The sequence below is a fragment of the Neomonachus schauinslandi genome, chromosome 13 (genome assembly GCF_002201575.2).
Source record: "Neomonachus schauinslandi chromosome 13, ASM220157v2, whole genome shotgun sequence".
Classification (NCBI taxonomy): domain Eukaryota; kingdom Metazoa; phylum Chordata; class Mammalia; order Carnivora; family Phocidae; genus Neomonachus; species Neomonachus schauinslandi.
The window spans coordinates 62,554,447-62,572,181 of record NC_058415.1 but is presented as its reverse complement, the minus strand read 5'-3'; the positions used below and the strand labels follow the sequence as shown (position 1 = coordinate 62,572,181).

Sequence of the window (17,735 nt, the reverse complement as noted above, 5' to 3'; positions counted from 1 at the left end):
ATAATTGACATACAATAAACTATGTATTTAAAGTGTACAGATTGATAATTTTGACCTATGTATACACCCATGAAACTGTCAGCACACATATCTGTATATTCGCTAGTACACTTGTTTGTACCATAGAATCTCTTAGAAAATTAAGGTGGGAAAAAAAGAAATTAAGGTGGTCAGCAGAGCCTTATTGCTGTTATGTTGGTTTTGTTTTGTTTTGTAGCTACTAGAAATGGGAGGCAGGGTAAGAGAATTTTCATGGCTTCTTGTGCCACCATTTTAGAATTCTGCCCTCATTTTACAACTCAGTTAAAACAAAAATGTCACCTGTTTTAGGTCACTTCAGTCCCCTCTCTGGTCCCCTTCATTTAAAAAATTCAGTGTATCTTTTATCCTTTTCATCTATGTGCGTAGTGTGGCATTTGAGCTTTTCCAGTGCCTAGAAGATACTGATTTCTCGTATTTGCCACCTCTTGGAAATAACAGCAGAAATATTTAAAGGCTTTTCCATTCTAATTGAGTCTATATCTTAGTAACTGTGATTTCTACAAATGAGATCAGCATACATTTTGATTTTTTGAGACTATACACACTAATTTCAAGGATTTGCGTGTGTGTGTGTGTTCTTTTTAAAATCTCCACTGCCTGAGAATATACCAATAGGTCATAATAAGGGAAATTTTTTTTTTTTTTTTTTAGTATATACTGCTGACTTTTGGGTTTTATTCTGTTAGCTTACACAAAATTTGTGTATTTGGGATTATGAATTATTCCTCTACTAGCCGAAGAATCTAATATTTTTAGCCTTTGAGTATAGTTTTAATTTAAATTTAATTTTCTTTTATTAAATGCTGTAAGAGATTCTCGCAAGTATAAAGTGAGTTGAATAACTTTTCAAAATGGGAATTTTGCACATTCTAATTATTTTCTGGCTATCTATAATAATAATTACTAATACTAAACTTACTGGGTCATGCATTTGTGTTATCTCATTTAGTCCTTAAAACAAACCTGTGTGGTAGAAATTATTATCCTTACGTAACAGATGAGAAACTAAGGCAGAGAGAGTTGATATAACTTACAAGTTCATACAGCCAGTAAATAGCAGATTTGGGATTTAAACCAGGCAATATATGTCCAGATCCTGACCTTTTAATCAGTATAAACTTGTCACGATTAATTTTTTTCTCTAACATTGAAAAAGAATTATATGAACCAAAATATCCTCACTAAATAATTGTAAGATTTTTGACTGTTGGCCTAATGGGCTCACCCAGACCCAAGTACGAGGGTGAAGTTAATTTTGTTTTTCGTTCTTTTAGCTGATATAGCCCAGAGATATAGGATAAGCAAATACCCAACCCTCAAATTATTTCGTAATGGGATGATGATGAAGAGAGAATACAGGGGCCAGCGCTCAGTGAAAGCTCTTGCAGATTACATCAGGCAACAAAAAAGCGACCCCGTTCAAGAACTTCATGACTTAGCAGAAATCACCACTCTTGATGTAAGTTAACTTTTACTGGATCAAATGAACATTGCCTGTTTAATTAATGTAAACAAAGTCTTATGCAATCAAAGAATCTGGACAGTTTCTTATAATTCATTGCAGTGGATCTGACATTTACAGACTTAGCGAGTTGAATTTTTCTTGAATTAATTCTCTGAGTCTTTGGATAAAATCTGTAGCATACAGTAGAGCTGCACTAATTTAAATCAATCGAGGGCAAAGAATAGCCTGAGTTGTGAAGCCGTAGAAGTTAATGTCAGGCGTACACAGCCAGAGAGTTTCCATATTTTCCTTAGTGGAGACCCTCAGGCTCTCTGCTCTAATGAGTCCTGTGTCAGCTCTTTGTATAACTTTCAGTGTCCTCTAAAACAGTCCTCCGTTAATAAAACCCTTCCCACTGTATGCTTAGTAGTTAAAAAAAAAAAAAAGCTATCGAGTTGGGGCTTTAGGTTGTCATTGTCAGGTTTGAGATTTGACTTTTACCCTGCTTCCACGCTAAGAAGTTAGTTAGCCTTTCATGGATGCTATCAGAAGACACAAGGCTCCCGGGTCAGAGATAAAGGACTTTATTGCTCACATCCCAGCAAACAATGGGAGCATGTTTGCCTTTGTTTCTTCAACCTCCCCCCACCCCCGACCCCAAGTCCTGTGGAGGTGACATGGAGGGTCCAGATGGATGCCTGCACACGCTGTGGGTTCTGTGGTGGGAGAACTGTGGCCTCGGAGAACTCCGGTTTCAGAGCCGGCAGTAAGCCTGCTCTCTGTCCTGGAGGGATTGCCTCACACTTCAGGATTGCTTGCTGTAAGCACAACCCTCAGGAACGGCCTGGGTAAAGAATGCTCAGGGTCTTGCATTTGGCTGCACCTAACTGTGTAGGAGTGTGAGAAACCCATGAAGGAGTCTCTACCCATAGTCATACGTTATGAATCGATGTATTATTTTAAGGATAGTTACCTTATTTAGGAATTCCTCACCTTATTTAGTAATAGATTATCACTGATCAGTTAAAATAAAATGCTAGAAGGAAATGTTTATGATTACATTAGATGGGAGGTAAGATTGTTTTCAACCTAATATAATCTTTAATAGTTTTGGACTAGGTGTTAAAATCCAAATATGCATTTCTAGTGCTACATTAGTAGATAATTGAACAACAGCTGGGTGGATGAAATGACACATTTATAGCATATCTATATATGTTTGTAAAATAATTACATACTTTATTTTACAGCGCAGCAAAAGAAGTATCATTGGATATTTTGAGCAAAAGGATTCAGAAAACTATAGAGTTTTTGAAAGAGTAGCAAATATTTTGCACGATGATTGTGCCTTCCTTTCTGCATTTGGGTAAGTATCTTAATTGAGAGTGTGTTAGTGGGTCGACTTGGCTGCCATGTGACATTCTTGTTGTGTGTGGTTATTTTCTGAAGATGACCTCTCCAGACATGATCTCAGTTCCCTTAAAGTCACCAGCCAGTCTTCCTTACACCTATCTCTGACCTCTTTTTAAAAGTTCGTTTATTCTTCTTTCTATACTATATTCTATTTCAGAATATGGGTGAGTGGAAAAGAATGGACAAGTTAACAGTTACCTCTCATGCTTTTATCCAGCTCATTTACTAACACTATTCTGTGTTCCCACATAGTTCTAACATGTGGGGTTTCCAAACTGAAACAACTCCTAGGCTTTCTCATGAAGAAGCATGGGCTTCGTTGTCTTGATTAATCTCCAGCTCTCCACCACCTTTTCTTCTGTCTTCCCTGTCCCAGAGGAACAGTACTCCTTCCCAAGGTTCACCTCTTTCCTCGTGTCTTTGTAACCATCTTTGTAACCATCCCTCGAGGATCCTCTTTGGCATTCATCCAGCAGTTGTCCTCACTTTCCCGTGTTTTCACTCTGACCCTTTTCATGACCTAATTTCTTTTGCCAAAAACATGATTCTCTCTTTCCTGACCTTTCTGTTCTATCTCTTGAGCTATAATCTCATCTCTTTCTTTTCTTTTCTAATTTTTCCCCAAGATTAGTTTATGCCTGGCCACCTTGAATTTCTTAAACGCCAGCCAGTGAAAAATCCTTACCCTAGTGGAAGCCGACTTTTGCCTTCATTACTCTCGTGAGACTTCTCTCTGCACAGTCACGAAACGCTTCTTAACTGCTAAGTCCAGTGGCCTTTTTTCAGTCTTTAATCCTCTTCAGTTTCTCAGAAGGCTGGGACAATCAACTGCCCTAGCCTTTATCTGCTGTGTCTACACGTAGGCTGCCTTGAATACCCCAGGCTTTCTCCTTATTTTTCTGACTTCTCTGACTTTCCCTCCTGTTTTTTTCTTTCTCTTTCAAAATGGAATCATTCTATAGTTCTTTCCCTTTCTTTTCACTGGGGGTTATCACCATCATCCTTTGACTTTATGCAGTATGATTTCTCTCTTTGCTTTGGCCCGTAACTGTTAGACTCCATTTTGGTGCCTATCTTGAGTAGAGTCCAGGTTTCTGGCACAGTCTGTCCTTTCCATTTTGTGACCTTTGTCATTGTTGTAATACTTCTGTAAATTTTGTATGTGTTTTATTGTGAATGCTGTCAGTGATACTGGGAGCTCAGTGCAGGAGTAAATAACAGAAGAACTTCTCCCTGCCCCACCCCCCCATGCTTTGTGCGGGGCTGCTCTCCGGCCGCCGCACGGGCCACTTGCTTGCTTCCTCAGACACGGTGGCACTTCTGCAGCAGAGCCCTTGCCCTTACTGTGCTTGGTGTCTGAGGTGCTTCTCCTAGATCTCGTCTCCTCAGGAAGAGCTTTCCTGATAGCTTTATATAAAATAACACTGCCATCATCCAACTTGGTCATTCTTTCACCACTTAGTTTTCTTTAGAGCACCTTTTTTATTGGTGTTTGATCACCCAAAATAAATATATCTATTTGCTTGTCTTGCTTCGTGAGAACACAAGCGCTATTGGTTTTGTTCACTGCTGTGTACCCAGTGCCGAGACCATACCTGGTACAAAGGAAGCACCTAGTGAATAGTTGGTGAACAAACGAACGAATGGATGGATGGATGGATGGAGCATGTTCTTCCTTTTCGTTCCATTGGCATCAGTCTTGGTTAACATCCCTTGCCACCTCCCTCCTTTACTGCTCTAGTCATAAACTGGAGAGAAATCAAATATAATTTAGAAAGAAAAAAAGTTACCTATTTGACTTAGAATTTGTTGTAGAGTTCACTCACCAAACATTTATCGGACACCTATTATGTGCTGGATACTGTACTGGGGCATAGGAAACGATGGTGAACAGATAAAAAAATTGCTTATTGTGGAATTATATTCTAATGATGGAAATTATTTCAGTTCATCTACTTTTTTTTTTTTTTTTTTTTTTTTACAAGTTTTGGTTTTAAAAAGTAAAAAGTAGGGGCACCTGGGTGGCTCAGTCGTTAAGCGTCTGCCTTCGGCTCGGGTCATGATCCCAGGGTCCTGGGATCGAGCCCCATATCGGGCTCCCTGCTCGGCGGGGAGCCTGCTTCTCCCTCTCCCTCTGCTGTTCCCCCTGCTTGTGCTCTCTTGCTCTTTCTGTCAAATAAATAAAATCTTTTAAAAAATAAATAAAAAGTAGAGAATTCTGATTGAGTTTGACTTAGAAGCAAATAATTTATTTTTTTGATTGATCTATGTGACCACATCAGTGACCTTGATCCCCAGTTACTGGAAACAGTCTGGTGTCAAAAATAGCTTTTGGTGCTACGACTGCCAATCCAAACTTCTAAAATATTGAGTCCCAAAAACAGCTCACTAAACTTTGCCTTTGAAGAAGTCTGCCTTATATTAAAGTTTTCCTTTAAATACATGCTTGTTGTTAGTATTACATAGTCTTACGAGTAGGAAAGATGATGCACAGGTATATATTTCAAGTCATTATAATACATACATTGCAAAACAACCAGCCAATTCTGTTTCATTCAAGTATATCACTGCTGTTGTTCTTAAAATGTATTATTACTACTTCTCTCTTCCTATTAGAGCTGTTTCAAAACCAGAAAGATACAGTGGAGACAACATAATCTACAAACCACCAGGGGTAAGTCGCTATTTCTTAGTGTGTATAATTTTAAATATAATTTAAATACGTGTATAGGATAATCTGTAGTTTTATACTTGTTAATTCACAGAATCATCGAATTTTAGTACAGAAAGGAACCTTGAGGCGTCATCTGGTACTAATTCAAACCTTTCAAAGTAAAGATGGGACACATAGGCCTAAAGTCACATAGGGATTTAGTGGCCGAGCTGGGACTAGAGATCTCCTGATCCCCAGGCCTTATTCATCTCTCTGTTTTGCATTCATTATGAGACCCAAATTCCAAAAAATGCTTCTGTGGTCTGTGATCATCACTTCTACCTGCATCAGACTAGCCAAGCTCCCAAGTCCTCTGGGGTTTAAATTAACCTGATACTTGCCAGACAACAGGGAGCAACTAGGTTGCTTTTGACCCTTGGCTAAGCAGTTAAGTGTATCTAAACTTAGAAGTAGCTGCTTAGGCCCAGCTGATGGTAGCCACAATCGAGAGGCGAAAATCCCGGTGTTTGTCATCGCATTGACCTGCTGGTCTGTCATTGCAGTTTTTCACATACACACGAATGGGAAACTGTTGATATTTTTTCGATTCATAGTTTTCATTTTAATGCTGTTTGCAGTGTCTTGATACACTAAAGTGTTTGGTTTTTATGTAGTCCTATGAATGAACTTTTTGCTTAGAAAGCTCATTTCCTATTCAGAATTCAGATAGGTATTTGCCTGTATTTTCTGCAAGTGCATTTCATCAATAGTAGGTTACATCGAGTGACTGTCTCTAGATTATCAGAATCCAGTACAGTTGGTTGTTAAGTCCATGGGCTCTGGAATGAGACTCCATTTTCGTGTCAAATCTGCCACCTTCCTAGGTGTGTAACTCCTGGAAAGTCTCTTAGTTTCTCTGTCCTTCAGTTTGTTCATTAATAAAAATAGCTGTGATTATAGGAGTCCTTGCCTTATGGGGATGTTTCAGGGATTCAGTGAGTGATCACATATAAAGTGCTTACACCAAACAGTGCTTGGACACAGTAAGTTTACTCAGTTAATGATAGCTATTATTTTTGTTGTCATTTTAAGCACTTCATAAATACTGATTTTGGGTGAATTGTGAAAAGAGATACTGTAGGTAAGGAATATTAGAGATAACAATGCCTTACATTTATATAGTATCTTATATTTTTCAAGGCCCTTTCCCTAGAAGTTTCCAAATTTTCTTCTAACATTTTCAACTCTAAGGGATAGTTAAATTAATTAATTCAGATAATTCTTTTTCACAGTGCCTGCCATTGGTGAAGATACTGATAAACAATTAATTGACTCAGATCTAAGGAAAAGCAGAAGGCTTAGACATCACGGGTTGGCTAATTAGGTCTCTGATAAATACAGAATTTTACAGCTCTCTTTCTCGGAAGTTTGGTGGTTTTTGTTTTGGGGGGGGGGGGTTGTTTGTTTTTTGTATACCCTGTAGATTTTCTGGGCTCATAGATGGCTTTGAGAATGCATTTTTGCTAGCACAGGTTAGATTTGTTTAATTTTTTTTCTCTGCTTTTGTAACAGCATTCTGCTCCAGATATGGTATACTTGGGATCTATGACAAATTTTGATGGGACTTACAATTGGATTCAAGATAAATGCGTTCCTCTTGTTCGAGAAATAACATTTGAAAATGGAGAGGTATGACTTTCTGATGTGTGTTATCTTTAAAGATTTCTGAAAGAGCAAGCGTCCTCCAGCCATCTTACTATTTTACTACACATTTACCAGTTGTGACAGTCATACAGTGAACAGAACTATGTCATAGCCATTTCTGTAATAGAGGCCACTGATTCTTAGCTTTTGCTATCCAAGAACCCCTCTCTGTTGCATTTCCAGCAGTAGCCTTGAAAATGAGTTGGACCATGCCTCTCAGGTGATTCTGCCCTAGAGAAGCAGTGCTGTGCAGATTTTAGTTACAATTAATTATATACAGTGAATAATCTTTTGCCATAAAAAGGTTTTTCTGATTCCTGTCTATCCTGAAAGAATGAAATTTTGTTATTTCATCGTAATAATGAAAGTAGTTATCAGATGTTATAACTGACCTCAGTGATCCTGAAATAAAGTCCATCCAAACTCTTACAGCTCCCATGAAAACAAACACAAAAGTCATTTTTAAAATATTTGAAGGAACAAGTACAAAGGGCTATGTCTGTGAGGTACATAAGAGAGCTGTGCGTTACACATGAAAGAATTGTGTGTAGTTCAGATTTTACATATATAGTTCAAATTATCACATACCCATATAACCACCACCTAGTCAGGAGTTGGCAGTTCTGTAAAGGGTCAGGTTGGTAAATATTTTAGGCTCTGCAGCTGTGGCCCAGAAGCAGCCTCTTACAACACCTAGACTTGAGCGGGGATGTTCCAGTAAAGCTTGCTTGCTTGCGCTCTTCCTAGTTTGTTGAGTGAACATCCCTGCTACTTTTCTCAGTTCGCTAGGCTTTGGGTATGTTTAGCCGAATACATGTGTTTATTGCATTAGCTTATTTAGTCCTCAGAGGCTTAGAAAGATATAGTAACTTGCCACAATTATTCACCTGCTTTGGTAGTTGTTCCTTTTTTTTTTTTTTCCCAAAATGCACATTCTTTTATTTTTTTAATTAACTGATTTTTTTAAATTATGGTATAATTAACATAGTGTTACATTAGTTTCATGTGTACAATATAGTGATTCAATAATTCCATACATCATTCACCACAAGTGCCCTCCTTAATCCCCATCACCTATTTCACCCATCCCCCACCCCCTTCCTTCTGCTAACCATCAGTGTGTTCTCTATAGTTAAGAGTTTGTTTCTTGATTTGTCGCTCCCTCTCTCTCTTTTTTCCCTTTGCTCATTTGTTTTGTTTCTTAAATTCCACACATGAGTGAAATCATATAGTATTTGTCTTTCTTGGACTGATTTCACTTAGCCTTAAACCCTCTAGATCCATCCATGTTGTTCCGAATGGCAAGATGTCATTCTTTTTATGGCGGAGCAATATTCCATTGTGTGTTCGTATATATGTATATATACTACCCCATATATATATATATATATATGCATGCCACCTCTTCTTTATCCATTTACCTATGGATGGACACTTGGGGTGCTGCCATAGTTTGGCTGTTTTAACTAATACTGCAGTAAACATAGGGGTGCATATGTCTTTTCAAATTAGTGTTTTTGTTTTCTTTGGGTAAATACCCAGTAGTGGAATTACTGGATCATATGGTGATTCTATTTTTAATTTTTTAAAGAACATCCATACTGTTTTTTACTTTGGCAGTTCTTACAGGAATAGTTTCTAAAACAGTCAAAATGTATAGACCTGGAAAATCTTAAACAATAAATAGGGGTTCCTCTGGCCACCCCCATAGTAGTTTCACATTTAAAATTCTTTAGATTTTTATTACATGTTGTAACCCACTACCCCAAATCATTTAAACTTTGAGGAAAGGTTTATTAACCTCTAAAGTTGGTTGTCTGGATGACCCTCCCCTGAGGGTTATCTTTTAATACCTATTTCATAAAGAATATGTTGGTGTGGGCATAGGGAAACATGGAAGCCCAGGCAGCATAAACTACCAGCTATTGTGTTAATGTATGTAAATTGATATAACAAACTAATTGACATGGATGTATTCAAACTACTCATCTGTTCTCTCCTAATAGTTGTTAGTGCATCCATACTTTTGCTTAGTTTAATAAAGCAATATGTTATATTTGTTTTTACTTTTAACCTTCTAGCTCTTAAATTTTCTTTCTCTTTTTTTTTTTTCAAGATTATATTTATTTATTTATTTGACAGCAAGAGAGGGAACACAAACAGGGGGAGTGGGAGAGGGAGAAGCAGGCTCTCTGCTGAGCAGGGAGTCCAGTGTGGGGCTCGATCCCAGTACCCCAGGATCATGACCCGAGCCGAAGGTAGACACCTAACCGACTGAGCCACCCATGCGCCCCTAGCTCTTAAATTTTCTAGAAGGTGAATGCTGAGTCTTATTTCCCAATTAGTATTTATTCAGCAACATCTGTCTTCATTTATTCAGTCATAGGTTGACTGCACATTATTGTGTGTAGTAATCTGTGAGCAAAAGAGAAGTAAAGTGAAATTCTCTGTTTTTAAGAGGTTTTCAGTCCGGTAGTTTGCATACAGATAATGTAACATTAAAGACACACCCCATGCCACATGAGGGGCACTATGAAAATGTTCTGGGAATTCAGAGGAGAGACTTCATTTCTACCTTTGGCGGAAATGGGGTAGGAATCAGGGATGACTTTCTAGAAGAGGCATTTGGGTCCTGTAACAAAAGGGCAGAAAAGAAGTAGAAGTACTGGGCGCCTGGGTGGCTCAGTTGGTTAAGCGACTGCCTTCGGCTCAGGTCATGATCCTGGAGTCCCGGGATCGAGTCCCGCATCGGGCTCCCTGCTCGGCGGGGAGTCCGCTTCTCCCTCTGACCCTCCCCCCTCTCGTGCTCTCTGTCTCTCATTGTCTCTCTCGCAAATAAAGTCTTAAAAAAAAAAAAAAAAATTTAAAAAAAAAAAAAAAAAAAAAGAAGTAGAAGTACTCATGGAAATAGGGAAATAAGAGGAGGGGCCTGTGCATTAATGAGTGTTGAAGGCACTGGTTAGACTTTGAAATGGAGATATTGAACAGGAAGTTGGGAATCCAGACTTGGATTGTGGACTGGAACTGGGCTTGGAGATAGAGAAGGAACCAGTTAGTGACGATGGAGATTATTGGAATAGTTGAAGTTGCCGGGCTAGAGCAGAGGAGTCCAAAGACAGAACCGTGGGAGTAGAAGCAATGAATGTGTTGGGGAAAGAAAAAAAATGTGAGCTGAAGAGATAAAAAGTGAGGAGGAAGAAATTGTAAGTCAGCTTGCTAAAAGATCAGTGTGGTGCCAGGGCCGTGGGGGAAGAGAGACGGAGAGCAACTGCTCACAAGTGAGTGTGGGTTTTCTTCTTGGAGTGATGCAGACATTCTGGAATTGGGTAGTGTCGATGTTTGAAAACCTTGTGAATATAATAAAACCCACCACATTGTACACTTTAAAGTGATGAATTTTGGGACGCCTGGGTGGCTCAGTCGGTTTAGCGTCTGCCTTTGGCTCAGGTCATGATCCCAAGGTCTTGGGATCAAGCCCCGCATCAGGCTCCTTGCTCAGTGGGGAGTCTGCTTCTTCCTCTCCCTCTGCCTGCCATTCCCTCTGCTTGTGCTGTCTCTCTCCCTATCTCTCTCCCTCTCTGACAAATAAATAAATAAAATCTTTAAAAAAAAATAAAATAAAATGATGAATTTTATGGTTTGTGAATTATATCTCAATCGAAAAAGGTAAACGTGACAAGAAGCTTAATAATTTATTCCGTATATGAGCATAACAGGCTTCAGCACTGAGACGGAAACCATAAGCAAGCTCATGTCCTAGAAGATAGGTTCCAGTTTTAGTTTTTTTAGCATAAAGGATGTTTGTGTTTTCTGCTGCTGCAATTCCTAAATTACAGAGAGACACGCAAGAGGATTGTTGATGGAAATAATTTTATTATAATAATTTTATTATGAAGCCCTTTCTGGGCTTTTTCTTATGAGTCAGAAGTTAGCATTTGTCAGAGAGAAGAAATGATGAAAATCTGCTGTCTACTCGTCATATTTCTCTTGATTATTCCCCAATAACAATAATACAAGTTTTTAGGGCATTCAGTAATTTTTGAGGTGCTTTTGTGTCTGTACCTTGTATAGACATATACACATACGTAGTGGCAGGTACTTGTTAATAATATCGGATACATTGTGTATTGGTTAAAGACTGGCTATCTTGTGGGGTTTTTGTGTTTTGGTCTGTACCAACCACTTTTTAGTTTTGGGTAGTTCTCATGTAAGTGGAAGGGTTTTTGCAATAAACTTTAGAAAAAACATGTTTCGGGCGCCTGGGTGGCTCAGTCGTTAAGGGTCTGCCTTCGGCTCAGGTCATGATGCCAGGGTCCTGGGATCGAGCCCCGCATTGGGCTCCCTGCTCGGCAGGAGGCCTGCTTCTCCCTCTCCCACTCCCCCTCCCCCTGCTTGTGTTCCTGCTCTCGCTGTCTCTCTCTCTGTCAAATAAACAAATAAAATCTTTAAAAAAAAAAAAAAGAAAAAACATGTTTCCCAGTCAGTTAGATTTATTTGTTGCTGGTACACTCACTCAGTTTTTCAGTGTTATTTGTGAAGACTGAAAATACTAATCATGTTTACCCTACCCTAAAATCAACAACATTTTGATAAAGAACCAGCATAGTTCCTCCTTTGGTCAACTCATTTTTTAAATGTCATGGTTTCATCTAAAAGGAGCTGATAGATCAGCGCAGTAGTTATTTTAAGGCAGATCAGTCCCAGCAGTGGAACAGGACACGTGGGTCCTCTGAGTGCCTGGGCACTTGAGGGAGAGGGCATGGGTTCCTTCTGCCGTTGAGGCTAATGTTTGTTTACACCACTGGACCTTCTTTTCCCTGGCATGTTGCAACTGTTATGCATGTTACGTGAGTTGGGTTCAAGTTGTTCCTACCTAGAACAATGGCAAGGCCTGATAATTCTCATTGAATACTTCTGTATACAGGAATTGACAGAAGAAGGACTGCCTTTTCTCATACTCTTCCACATGAAAGAAGATACGGAAAGTTTAGAAATATTCCAGAATGAAGTAGCCCGACAATTAATAAGTGAAAAAGGTAGACAGACTAAGGTGTTTACTTTCAGCCTCTCTTCTGTCCCTCTCCCCCCATTACATTCATAGCAGTGTAAACATATTTGGGTTAAAAATTTAGTAAGTAATGTTAACTCTACTCGACCCCTGAATTTACATGTCAGCCTGGGGGTGGGAAGCATTAGTAGAGATATTACGAAGTAGTGGCTTTTAAAAAAAAACAGAGAAACACATGACTGTTTAGCTCCCTAAAATCAAATAGCATGAGAAGTGGGGTCACGCGTGGACAACAACGTTAGTTTTAGGTACTTTCTTCCGGCACCTTGATATCTGTCTGGTCCCTTTCTAAGGATAGTCCCAGAGAGATCACCGAGAGAACTTACACAGACTAGCATTTATTTCTAAATGAAAGAAAGCTGAGTAGTTCTCTGTGGAGCTCTCCAAACCATCAGAAAGGAGTTTGAGCTTTCACCCACTTTTCGTCTGTAGTGAGAGAAGAAAGTCAAACAAACAAAGTGAGGGCATTGTATAGAGCCATGCTCGTATTAGTCATGTACTAAGTGTTTTGGGGTTGAAATAAATTAAATGTCAACCAGTAGGGACTGGAAGGGCATCCTCCTTGAGAAAAGCTCATCTGTCAGTCTCATGAACTTGCTCACGACCGAGACCTGGATAGGGAACTGTCCATTTAAGGAAAATAAAAAAAATTAACCAGAGCATCTGAATTAAGTTTGAGTTCATATAATTTCTCAGGAAATTATACTCTGCCCTAAGCACTAAAATTCTACCTCTTTTAAATGTTGTAATATTTAGGTTGTAGTTTTTGTGATCTATATTATTCTAACGCATGTTGATTATTGAAATTCATTCATTTATGTCACTTTTCATGAACTCACAATCTTATGAGACTACAGTCAAGAAAATTCTAATCTCCCTCTCCAAATTCTATTTCCTGTAAAGGTACAATAAACTTCTTACATGCTGACTGTGACAAATTCAGACATCCTCTTCTGCACATACAGAAAACTCCAGCAGATTGCCCTGTCATAGCTATTGACAGCTTTAGGCACATGTATGTGTTTGGAGACTTCAGGGATGTGTTGTAAGTATTCTTTTTTCTTCTTCTTCTTCCATTACTGATATGTGTCTGAAAAATGAACTTAAAACCATTGTTTGAATATTTTAAATAATCCTGTGTTGAACCAGTAATACTTTGTTATTTGGATGGATAAGGTCTTATTCTTCACTCTAGAGTGTGGTGTAATTGTGAGAATTATGGTATATTCTTATAGAAATGCCAGCATTAGGTGATCCTAATACTTGGGAATTAATCTCTGAAAGAAAATTTTGCCCTTCCAGAAATTAGTTCTGAATTGAGTTTGGTGTTTGTCAGCATGTCAAGGAAAGCAGATTATAGTCCCAGGTCAGGTTAAAGGTAATTGGTAGTATTGCTGCTCACTGTGGTATTTAGGACCCAGAATATGGCTACGGCTAGGCGTTTCTGAGGGTATAGAGCTATGAACCTTTCCAAGAATGGGTAAGCTTTCTGAGTCCATTCTCAATTATCCATTCTTAGCTCTTTATACTATTAATAAATATGTAACCCGTGTCTCTACAACAGATAGTAGATTTTTATCAGCTTTCCAAGATGTTAAATGCAGTGGTAAAAAATGGAGATGTTTCTTCATGTATGAAAATTTTAAGCAACAGGTATTAATTCAAATTAGACTTCTTTTAAATTTATTTAAGTACCCTGTTTGATGTCTACAGATTAAATTGCACAGTTAGAGGATGATTTGAAATCCTTATTGCAGAATGAATTACCTCACTCACTACTCAGTATTTTATTATAGAGATGTAGTTGTTTGATAAAAGATTCTCAGTCTTACTGCATAGCAGGCCTAGATTTGAGTTCTGCCTTGGGCAAGTCACTTAACTTCTCTGTTCTTGTTTCTTTACACTTAAAATATGGTTGGTGGTACAATTTATCTGATGGGATTGTTATGAAAATTAATGAGAGATGACAGTTGTGTTATGAACCATAAAGTACTAACAAGTATTTGTTCTTCCTACTTTACCTACACTCAAAAGAATACCATTTAGCCTGTTAGCTCATTAAATATTTATGCAGGTCTTTTGTAAATTCTTATTGTAAAATACATACAACATAAAATTTTCCATTTTAACCATTTTAAAGAGTAAAATTTGGTGGTATTAATTATGTTCACAGTGTTATACAACCATCACTAGTACTAGTTCCAGAACTTTTTCATCATCCTAAACAGAAATCCCATACCCATTAAGCAGTCACATCCCATTCCGCCTCCCCTCTGCTCACGGCAACCACTAACCCATTTTCTGTTTCTGTGGATTTGTCTATAATGGATATTTCATATAAGTGGAATCATACAATTTGTGATCCTTTGTGTCTGACTTCTTTAACTTAGCATAACTTTTTCAAAGTTCATCAATATTTTAGCAAATATTGGCACTTCATTCCTTTTTACTACCAAATAATACTTTATTATATAGCTATACCACATTTCTTCTGTCAGTTGGTGAATTTTTTAAATTATTTTTTTAATTTAAATTCAGTTAATGTATAGCATATTATTAGTTTCAGAGGTAGAGGTCAGTGATTCATCAGTTGTATATAACACCCAGTGCTTATTACATCATGTGCCCTCCTTAATGCCCATCACCCAGTGACTCCATCCCCTCATCCCTCTCCCCTCCAGCAACCCTCAGTTTGTTTCCTATGATTAAGTCTCTTATGGTTTGTCTCCCTGTCTGATTTCATCTTGTTTTATTTTTCCCTCCCTTCTCCTAGAATCCTCTGTTTTGTTTCTTAAATTCCACATATCAGTGAGATCCAGGTCTTCTGTATGACAGTCACTATATAATATAAACCAAGTCATATAAACCAGTGATTTAAAGTTTACTAAGACTGGGTCCTTGCCCTCAATGAACTCACAACCAAGTAGAGAAAGGAGACAAGTAGGGTAACAGGCAGTTGTGTTTTACGATGTGAGAAGGGCTCTGGGCAGAGCTCAACAGGAAGGTACCTGATCCAGGCTCTGGAGATGTGGATGCCTAAGGTGGGTCCTAAAGTTCTGTACCGCTTTATCATGGATGGAGAAGGAGACACGGCTTGGAGAAGGGGGATATTGGCAGAAACAAGTACGAAACTGTGGCTGAATATGCGTGGACGGGAGGGGGAATGCTGAGTAGTGAGAAGCGAGCAGCAGCTAGCTCATGAAAGCCCTATGATGTGTTAGGGAAGTTTGGCATTATCCTGAAAACGCTGAAGAGTCAATGAAAGGTTTGAATCGGGAGGTAATGAATCATGGAACACTACATCAAAAACTAACGATGTACTGTATGGCGACTAACATAATAAAAAAATTTTAAAAATAAAAAATCACTCAGGCTGTAAACTGGAAAATAGATGAGAGGGAGTCAAAAAAGAATCCAGGAGACTGTTCAGTAATCCAAACAAGAGTTGATGATAGCCAACAAGTTGATGAATCTTGAATGAACAAATTACCTAATAAATTCTGGCAGTAGAACTAAAGCTAGAGAGAAGCAGGAATCTTGAGATATTTTGTAGGTGGAATAGGGGGACTTGGTATCTTAATAAAATAATAGAGAGCTCTGAGTGATGGCCAGGAATCTGACTCGCACAGCTAAGTGGGTTAGCCATTCACTGAGCTGGAGAACTCAGTGGAGGAGCAGCCTTGTGGTAGAGGAAATGAGTTTTCTTTCTTGGCATATTGAATTTGGGATGCCAGGGGCCACGAAGGAGGACTTTCCAGTAGGGAGTTTACATGGCTCCAGGATTCAACAGGGAGATCAGGGCAGGGTCTTGAACACATAAGGCTATAGCTGAAGTTATTGAAACAGCTGAGATGACTTAGCCCAGGGCTGAAAATGGAACCCTGATGAAAGCCAACATTTAAGGGGAGGATAGAAGAAGGAACATGTGTAAAAGACTCAGGAGGAGGAGGAATCAAAGAAATGAAAAACCAGAAGAGAGTAATACGGTAATTGAGGGAGGAGCACTTTTAGCAGGAAGGAATACTTAATCAGAAGGATGAAAGATCTGTTAGATTTGCCCCCCCCAACCCCCCCCACAAAGGCTGTATTGCAGTGAATCAAAGAGTACTGTTTGGTGAGGAAATGAAGATTTGACAATGAAAACTGTTGCAAGAAGCTAGCCTCTAAAGGGAAAGAAAAATAGGGGGATAGCTCCAGAGAGACATAGGATGAAGGGAGGTTTTGGCTTTTCTTTTTTCTTTCTTTCTTTCTTTTTTTTTTTTTAACCCCCTTAGGGTACAAGAAACTAACCATGATTAAATGCTTGTGGGAAAGAATCAAATGGATTGAAGAGTTATGGAAAAGATAGGAAAAAGAGGGGCTAATTGATCAAGCATAGCCCCAAGGAGCACAGAGGGAATGAGAAGCAAAGGAAAGAACCTTCTTCCTTTCCCATGAGAAAGAGAGGAAAGGAAGGGTGCATTCCTTTGGGGGTGCTTGGGGATTCCAGTGTTAGTGATAGGAGCAGAAGACCGCAGATGTTTCCTGTCCAGTTCTTGTTTTTAACTGTGGCTAGGGAAGCAAGATCATTTACTGAGAGTGACGAGGTAAGGGGATATTGAGAGGCAGGACTGTGCTGGATTTTACAAGGAAGAGTAGTTGTACCCAGAAATCTACCTGAAAGGCCCAGATCTCCCGAGCATCCCGGTAGAACTCCTACAGTCCCCTTAGCAAGTACGTGAGCATGGACTGTTGGGCTAGATGGAAATGTCTTACCTGGTTGGGTGTCCTCTTCCTCTCATTTCTTAGGCTTGCTTCCTGAAGCTATACAAGCTCAAGTTGAAAGAATGAGCTTTTTAAGAGAGGGTAGTTCTAGCGTCTGGGCTTGCTGTAAGTGCTTCCAGGCAGAGAGACTGTGGTTGGCATCAAAAATCCTACCTTATGCATGGGTTGTTTATATGAAGTTGTTAGCACATTTCCCTACCTCTCACAGTGCATAAATCTCTGGTTCTTTACCTCTTTGCTTTCACTGCAGACTTACAGTCCCAATTACAAAGTCTTATGTTAGTGGAAGTCAGCAGGATACTGACTTTACTATCAGTCAGCATCCAGATTATGCCCAACTTCGGCTTTTGTTCCTAGGAACACATCAAGGGTCATCTGTGAGGATTTCCATCTTGGCTGTCTTAAATTTTCTCCTCCAGTTCTGAAGTCAGATTGAAGTGCTACTTTGGCACTTCCAATCCCATCTTGGTGTCTGTTGGTCAGAGAACCCAACTAACACAAGTAGGTGTATTCTTTACCAGATGACCCAGCCCCCCTATTCTCCAGCTATAGTTTACTGGACCAGGAGGCGGGCACCTGCCCAAGAAAAACTAAACTATTAGCTGGCAGCATTCTGCATCTGCCCTGGTGTAAAAAGAAACTGTGCC

General features: G+C 39.0%; 1 protein-coding gene across 1 annotated transcript in view; it reads left to right on the top strand.

The window, feature by feature from the left end:
* The window catches only part of ERP44 (endoplasmic reticulum protein 44), a 94,459-nt gene that overhangs the window by 60,997 nt on the left and 15,727 nt on the right, over window positions 1-17,735 (top strand). The window contains exons 5-10 of the mRNA XM_021691440.2: window positions 1,317-1,501; window positions 2,737-2,852; window positions 5,516-5,573; window positions 7,125-7,241; window positions 12,181-12,292; window positions 13,228-13,369. Of these exons, the coding sequence (XP_021547115.1) occupies window positions 1,317-1,501; window positions 2,737-2,852; window positions 5,516-5,573; window positions 7,125-7,241; window positions 12,181-12,292; window positions 13,228-13,369 (730 nt within the window). The remainder of the gene's footprint in view (window positions 1-1,316; window positions 1,502-2,736; window positions 2,853-5,515; window positions 5,574-7,124; window positions 7,242-12,180; window positions 12,293-13,227; window positions 13,370-17,735) is intronic.